Source organism: Penaeus japonicus, unplaced genomic scaffold (assembly GCF_977035675.1).
Source record: "Penaeus japonicus unplaced genomic scaffold, GWHDUDI00000001_assembly GWHDUDI00000041, whole genome shotgun sequence".
NCBI classification, from domain to species: Eukaryota; Metazoa; Arthropoda; class Malacostraca; order Decapoda; family Penaeidae; genus Penaeus; species Penaeus japonicus.
In genome coordinates, this window is record NW_028234443.1 from 10,649,715 (window position 1) to 10,657,214 (window position 7,500).

Sequence of the window (7,500 nt, forward strand, 5' to 3'; positions counted from 1 at the left end):
AACTACTCTAATTAAAGCAGGTCTTCCTATATGAGAGCAGGATGTAGAATAGTTCCAGTTTCAATTTTTATTCAAACAGGTGAAGGAGGAGGGGAAGGATAGTACAGCATTCTGCTCTGTTTGAATGTTGACGCGTTAATAATGTCGCGTACATGTAAACTCTCCCTGACCCTCATTCTGCAAGTGCCGGATCCTGACGCAACACCATTCCATCTCAGGTACCGGTTTGCGGAGATTTACTATCGCCGAGGAGAGTCTACACACAAGGGCCGGAGCACGCCTGCCCGGGTTGAAACCACTGTACTATTTCTCCCAGATGTTTGGAACGTTTGCCCCACCAAACTGGAGTGGGACGGCCTCCACCTCAACTATAAACGGCAGCTGGACAAGAAGCTCTCCTCCTCGGCGGGATGCCAGCAGCAGCCTGAGGACCAGGAGGAGGAGGAGGAAGACAAGGCACTCATCCGACCTTTTTCTTCTCTACGGTTTACTCTCTTCTTGCAGACCATCTCCTCATGCCTTATCCAAGCTACCTGTGCTGCAGCTTCAAGCTTCATTAGGATCCTTAATAATAATGATAACAATGATGAATTTGATGATCAGAACAGTAATAAGTCTTGTGATTAATCTGATGGATCAGTACATTGTACATGTGAACTCTAGCCATAACATTTGCTGCCCGAGTGACTGGCGGAGATGGCAGTCCGGTCAAAGTTCACACTTGGCAATTACTAACTCAGTCTCAATCATGCGTTTGTTTCGGAGACCACCATCAGTCTTGGCGAAGGGGCGTTCATGGGTTCCTTTTTGCTGGTTGCTACAGTTTTGGCTTTTTGGCATTGTGATGGATGGATTTTAGATCACTAGTTTGATTAGACTAGAAATAGTATGTGTATGACATAGTAGATTTTTGGTATCATTTTATTTTTTATTTACTCTTTCAATTTTTATTTTCTTAATTTTATCTTGTAATTTTTATTGATAATTTTTTTGTTTTTGTTTTTTACTTTTTTGTTATTTGGTTAATATCCTAGATTTGATTTCCACATTTTCATCCATTAGAGCTCCCAAGACTGGTAATCTCTCTCCATTGTTGTTGACTTAGCCCATTTAGTGATGCGCCCGCAAGATGGCCCAATGGAAGGCTGCAGCTAGGTAGCTTGGAGGTCGGGGGAGGTGTGAGGTCACGTACCCAAGAATCAAGGTGGTCTTGAGTGTGTGATCTATGATGGACACAGTCACCCATCCACCCAACCATCAGGTCTTCTCAATCATTACATACCAGCTACCACCTGCCTTTTCTTGCAGACTCTACTAGCCGTTTCTGTATTTTTCATGATACTTTTTTTTTATTATTGGTTTTTAGTTCTTTCACCATCCCATCATCTCTATTTGGGTCCCACCAATTTTTAATGAAATTGGTCAAGAATGTTTCTGTGTTTTCACATGCTTTTCCATTCATTGTATTTAACCTCCATGTTTAGACAGCATTGGTTTGTAGTCATGTCAATATCCGCCCATTCAAGCTGCGCATCATTTCCCTGTTATGTAGCACCTTTGCGTCTTCAGCACACATCCCCTTAAGGTTGGAGCTGCAGAGTGGATAGGCACACATCTTATTTACCAACCTTTTCCCTGAGATTCAGTTTGGCAATCTGGTTAGGCTCTGCTCATGTTATTTGAACTCGAATCCCGCCACGGATCGCGAGGCTAATGGACAGTTCTTATCTTTTTAGGAGGATCAGCCCAAGAAGAAGGATCCAAGCCATTATACTACGCTAGACCCAAAGAGTATGAAGGTTAGACTCGGTGCCATGTTTCTGTTACTTGAGAATGACGGTTTTAAATCCAACCTTATATAGCCATCATATATGGTCCTGTAAACACTGTAATGTGTTTTTTAAAGATGAAATGAAACAGCCATAGCAAGACAGGAAGAAGAATGAATTGTGATATTTTGAGTCAGACTAGAATACTCCTCAGACATTAATACCGAACAAAATGAACAAATTCATTTTGATTTTATTATCTGATATTGAGTTCAGTCTGACTAGAAACATAATAATTTACTACTTCATACTTACTAAGGCTGTATTTCATTTTTTATGGTTCAATCTTTTCCACTGTATCATTGTAGTTATTTCTCTCTTTGTAGTATGTTATGCAATATTGATATATTTTGTGATGTATACTGCATTCAAGATAATTGCCATATTTTTTATCCTTTATTCATACAATCTAGGTATGTTACCTATTTACCTGAATCTGTTCATTCTCCCTAAATAAGCACCAAAATTTAAGACCAAACTAAGTCTCTAAATTCTGAGTTGCAACATATTTTTAGAGCTTGGAGTTGTTATAATTGCAGGTTGTTGAACTTCGCTCAGAATTGGACGCCAGGATGTTGAACAGTAAGGGTCTCAAATCACAGCTCATTGCCCGGTTAACAAAAGTGAGTACACTCCAGACAATCCATTTTGATACATTTTAATTTTGTAAATATCTAGATAAAGGTATGAATACGACTGAATAACTTCTCATCACAAGAGATGTAATTAGCCTGTTTCAGTTAAATCTTAATCTGAATTCTGATGAAGATTTGATAGCAATGCATTAATTACATCTCTTGTACTGTGAAGTTATACAGTTTTATTTATAGCCTTATCTACATTTGCCACAGTGAACTTGTACCTATGTGTTTGTGTATTATGATGTCAAGGCATGTTGATATTGTATAAATATATATTTATGTAATAGTGTGAAGACAGTTTTTATTGATCAAACAGCCTTTCATCAGCAAAGCCAGGGTCTTGTTAAAGTTTTAAATTTCTATCTATTTGTGCAGATTCTTAGATTCTAATAAAAGAAGAGGCTCTTTCATATTTTCTCTTTATTTTCCCACTCTCCCAACAATGCAGATACTGAAAAACGAGCAAGAAAAAGAAGAGTCGGAGAAGGCGGCAAACGCAGAAAATGCTGAAGTTGATGAGGCAAGAAAGAAGGAAGAGGAGGAGAAAAGGAAAGAAGAAGAAAGAAAAAGAAAAGAAGAGGAAGAGAGGAAAAAGGAAGAGGAGGAGGTAAAATCTATTGCATGTACCAATGCACGTAAGAGGTTGTAGATGGTTGATTGAATGCAACCTGTCAGAATAGCATTGTTTTGTCTGATGGACGTCGTGTCAGCAATCATCACCAACCTATCAAATGTAAAGATTTATAAAGGATTAGAGAATCATCCCAGAATTTCAGTTCAGTTTTGTACTTCAGCTCAAAGAATTAGCTCTGATGTTTGACTTCCATATTATTCAATTCAGAGGCCTTGTGTCTTCTATTGTAGATGAGTCTTTGTCAGAAAAATAGAAGCAAAACAATTGCATATTAGGCCTATTGCTGATAATTCCATACAAATAGATTCAAAGAGCCTATTATTATTATTATTATGATTATTATTGTTTTATTTATTTATTTTTATTATTATTATTATTATTAATAATGATAATAATAATAATGATAATAATAATAATAATAATAATAATAATAATAATAATAATAATAATAATAATAATAATAATTAGACGCATGCTATTCATCAGGAAAAGAAAAGCTCCTAATGCTCACATTTCTCCCTATTCTATAGAAGAAAAAGGCGGAGGAGAGAGAGCGGAATTTATTAGAGAAACGATACACTCTTCCTGATCAGCCGATGATTGTTGTTCATCCGTCAAGAACAGCAAAGTCTGGGAAGTTTGACTGCACAACAATGTCCCTTTCTGTGCTGTTGGATTACAGACAGGTTTGTTATCTATATATGTGTGTGTCTGTGTGTGTATGTATATACACACACACAGACACACCAATCAAATGTATTATATTAATAATTTTCAAAATGAATGCAACTTGTTCATGGAATTAATAAAGACATGCACAAAGACACTGAGACACAGTGATATTTATACACTTCCAGCAGAAGAAAGCAAATTCATAGTCTTTTCCTTCATGTTTTCAGGAGGATAATAAAGAGCATTCCTTCGAGGTGAGCCTCTTTGCCGAGCTCTTCAATGAGATGCTCATGAGGGACTTTGCTTTCCGCATCTACCGCTCCCTCGTTGAAGCTCCCGAAAAGGCCACGAAGGAGGACGTAAGTTGGGTCCACTTTCACTCTCCTTTATGAGAGAGTCTGGGGAGGGAAAAGAGAGAGAGAGAGAGAATGTGTGTGTGTGTGTGTGTGTGTGTGTGTGTGTGTGTGTGTGTGTGTGTGTGTGTGTGTGTGTGTGTGTGTGTGTGTGTGTGTGTGTGTGTGTGTGTGTGTGTGTGTGTGTGTGTTTACGGGTGTGGGTGTTTACGGGTGTGGGTGTTGATGTTAGTGTGGGTAATTGCGTGCAGGGGTCCATGTGGGTGTGGATGTGGATGGTTTTGTTCATGGGTCCATGTGTGCACGCATATGTGCATTTGCAAATTTTTATACACATTTTCAGGCTCATAAGTTTACACATATATGTACTTAATTTCAAATCCTTCCTTCCCACCTTAGAAAAAAGAAAAGGACGACAAGAAGGAGAAGGAGAAAGAGAAAGACAAGAGAGAAAGGGAAAAGAAGGAAGACAAAGACGAAAAGGAGAAGAGGGAGGACAGGGATCGGAAGGAGGAAGAAGAGGACAAGGACGAGAAAATGGAAGAAGACAAGCAAGGAGACAAAAAGGACAAGAGGTCGTGTGAGAAGGAAGATGGGAAGGATGACAAGAAGGAAGAGGAAGAGGAGGAAGAAGAAATGGAGGAAGACGAGGAAGAGGAGGCAGTAAGTGTGACCCTGAGGAATTTTCCCTTGCCAAATGTCCTCTAGTTTATTGCGGACTTTGATTTTAATATAGTACTTATCAGTATCATTTGATCATTATTATTTTTTCTTTTTTTCATGATGTGACATTCTGTTCTGAAGGATGACGAGGATTCCAAGGACGAGACGCCGGGCATGAAGACGGGGGAGACCAAGGAGAAGGATGAGAGGAGGGACAGCAAAGACGGCAAGAAGAAGGACGACAAGAAGGACCGGGAGAGAAGAGAGAAGAAGGAGAAGAAGAAAATGGTGACGGTGGACCCTTTCCTCCTCCTCTCTTTCGTCTACTTCGACCAGACGCACACGGGCTACATCATCGACCGGGATCTGGAGGACATCATCAACATGCTGGGACTCAACCTCTCCAGAGCGCAGGTGAGGGAGTGGTTTGAGTTGCTTCGAGTTGTCCCATCTTTGTCTAGTATTATTCTTTCGTTTCATTTTTTTTTTTTCCCCTAATAATGTTACCTTATAATATTGGAGTATTGAAGATGATTAAATGTTTTCTGCACATCCTCCTTGTCCTCCTCTGTCTCCTCTTCCGCCTGTTGTCTTCCTTTTGTTTTACCTATTATTTTTACATCTATTTTATGTTTTTTCCCCTTTCACCATCTCTTCTTTATTTCCCTCTTTCTTTTCCTCATTCCTCCTTCTCCCCTTCTTCCTGTTTCTTCATCCCCTCTTAATCTTCCTCCGATTTTTCCTCTTCTAATTCCAACATCCTTGCCTCTCCTTCCTCCCATCCTCATAACTTTTCTTCCTCTTGATCATTTCTGCCCCATCATAATGAGAACATTTTATCCAATAATTACTCTCCCTTGCAGCAAAAGAAACTCATGTCGAAGGTGATGTCCCGCGACGTTCTGCACTACCGCAAGATGACGGACGTGTCCTTGGACGAGAAGGACAAGCCGCGAGACCCTCCTCCCAACATAGACTTAGAGTTTTTGGCGAAAGGTGAGGGTTGTTTAAGGTAGAGTGATCTTGGGTGGATTTGGCAGATTAGGATAAGCCAGATATGTGGAACTTGATCTGAGCTTGGTCTTTACCCACCATGGTGCCCAGCCACAGCAGTAACTGCCCACGAGGGTGGGCAGGGTTCCAACCACAGGGATATGAGACCAACGTGCTACCACTGTACTAGCCTGATGGCTGTCAGATTAGGAAAGGATGAAGTACATTACACAAGGATTGAGGATAGTAAAATTGGTTTTGGACAGAAAATGATTAAGAATTGGATTAGATTGATTTGATTAAGTCAGGATAGATAAGGCTAGATTTGCATAGTATGGGAATATGTTAGGTTTGAGAATACTAAGATCAAGTTAGAATGGGATCGAATTAGGATCCATGTTAGGAACAGTGAGGGGTGTAGGAAAGGATAGCTAAATGAAGTGACTATGGTCAGGAATAGCTATCTTGGTTTTGCTCTGTATAATTTTGAAAGGTTAGACCTTTAGTATGAGAACAAAATGGAGACTAAAGTTAGTTAGTTAAGTTAGATTAGGCTAGGCTTACTTGAGTAAGCTTGAGTCAAGTCATGGCAAATTGTCAAGTTCAGTTGATAAGGATAGGAATGGTATTGCTAGTTTGATTTAGGTTGAGATTACCCTGACAAGGTTAGGTTCGAGCAGACCTAAGCAAGAGTAATTCCTCTCTGATAAAGTAGAACATCATCTTTCACAATTTCAAACAAGATTTAATAAAGTGTGGTGATTCCCACTGTTGTGTTCAAGTGCTATATATGATATATCTGCAGTTATACCTATTGATCTTTAGTAAGGGTTTTGAGATACTGTATTTACCTGTGTAATTAAGTAGGAATTACATCTTAGCAAGAGTATTTATCCTGCAGGTAACAATACCATGATGCCAGTGTTTGTTGATGCCTTAAGTACCCCAATGGATAAGACTTTAAGAAAGGGCTGTAAGAACAAGGAGGAATCCTTTGTCTCAACAACATGTAAGTACAGTAGAGGAGTATATTATACAGAAATGAGCAAGTGGATACATATTAGACAGATATGAAAGGATGGACCAATGAATTAGAGGCAGGTGACTTGAGTGATCAAGATATGGATGAATAGAATTGGAGAAAAGTTGTACACATAAGAAAGATGAGTCAAGGTAAAACACAAAGACTGTGATGCATGAATAAAACATGAAAGGGTGGGATTAAGCAGTTATCCTTCATTTTTCAGTGAATGACAGCGAGATGAAGGATCAATCAGCCGTTGGTGGTTGCACAGTTCCTGTTACCCAGGGTGAGTGCCAGTGCAAGAAAGGCCTGCCGTGGCAGCCATTTCTACTCTCTTTCATAATCCTATTCTCTTTCTTACTCTTGTTCTTATTCTTATTCATATTCTTTTTCTTATTCCACTGCAGGTTTATTGTTCCTTCTTGATATTATCTGCTTCCTGATGTTTATATATATAGATGGAAAAGTAGAAATAGGTTTTATCTGCTAATATGTATATATATAAGGAGAGTTGTATGTATGGAGATAAATAGAATTTAAGTATGTGTGCAAGCGTGCATGTGAGTGAGTGTGTAAATGTTGAGAGGGAGTGATAACAGAAAAATGAAAATTCCCTTGTTTCTCAGGTGTAGTCAAGTATGGAGGCTCGTTAGTCGACATCGGCAAGCTGATTCAGCAGCTGGAAAAGTCA

At 39.2% G+C, this 7,500-nt stretch overlaps 1 protein-coding gene across 5 annotated transcripts in view; it reads left to right on the forward strand.

The window, feature by feature from the left end:
• The window catches only part of LOC122250501 (cell division cycle and apoptosis regulator protein 1), a 20,582-nt gene that overhangs the window by 11,200 nt on the left and 1,882 nt on the right, over nucleotides 1-7,500 (forward strand). For 4 of the 5 annotated variants that reach the window (XM_043011940.2, XM_043011943.2, XM_043011941.2 and 1 more), the window contains exons 8-19: nucleotides 219-456; nucleotides 1,737-1,799; nucleotides 2,369-2,452; nucleotides 2,919-3,077; nucleotides 3,635-3,790; nucleotides 4,004-4,135; nucleotides 4,529-4,792; nucleotides 4,934-5,206; nucleotides 5,656-5,788; nucleotides 6,687-6,794; nucleotides 7,033-7,095; nucleotides 7,436-7,500. The exon at nucleotides 7,436-7,500 is cut by the window's right edge and continues 55 nt beyond it. In XM_043011940.2, the coding sequence (XP_042867874.1) occupies nucleotides 219-456; nucleotides 1,737-1,799; nucleotides 2,369-2,452; nucleotides 2,919-3,077; nucleotides 3,635-3,790; nucleotides 4,004-4,135; nucleotides 4,529-4,792; nucleotides 4,934-5,206; nucleotides 5,656-5,788; nucleotides 6,687-6,794; nucleotides 7,033-7,095; nucleotides 7,436-7,500 (1,738 nt within the window). The remainder of the gene's footprint in view (nucleotides 1-218; nucleotides 457-1,736; nucleotides 1,800-2,368; nucleotides 2,453-2,918; nucleotides 3,078-3,634; nucleotides 3,791-4,003; nucleotides 4,136-4,528; nucleotides 4,793-4,933; nucleotides 5,207-5,655; nucleotides 5,789-6,686; nucleotides 6,795-7,032; nucleotides 7,096-7,435) is intronic. The other variant, XM_043011945.2, reaches the window with a different exon arrangement.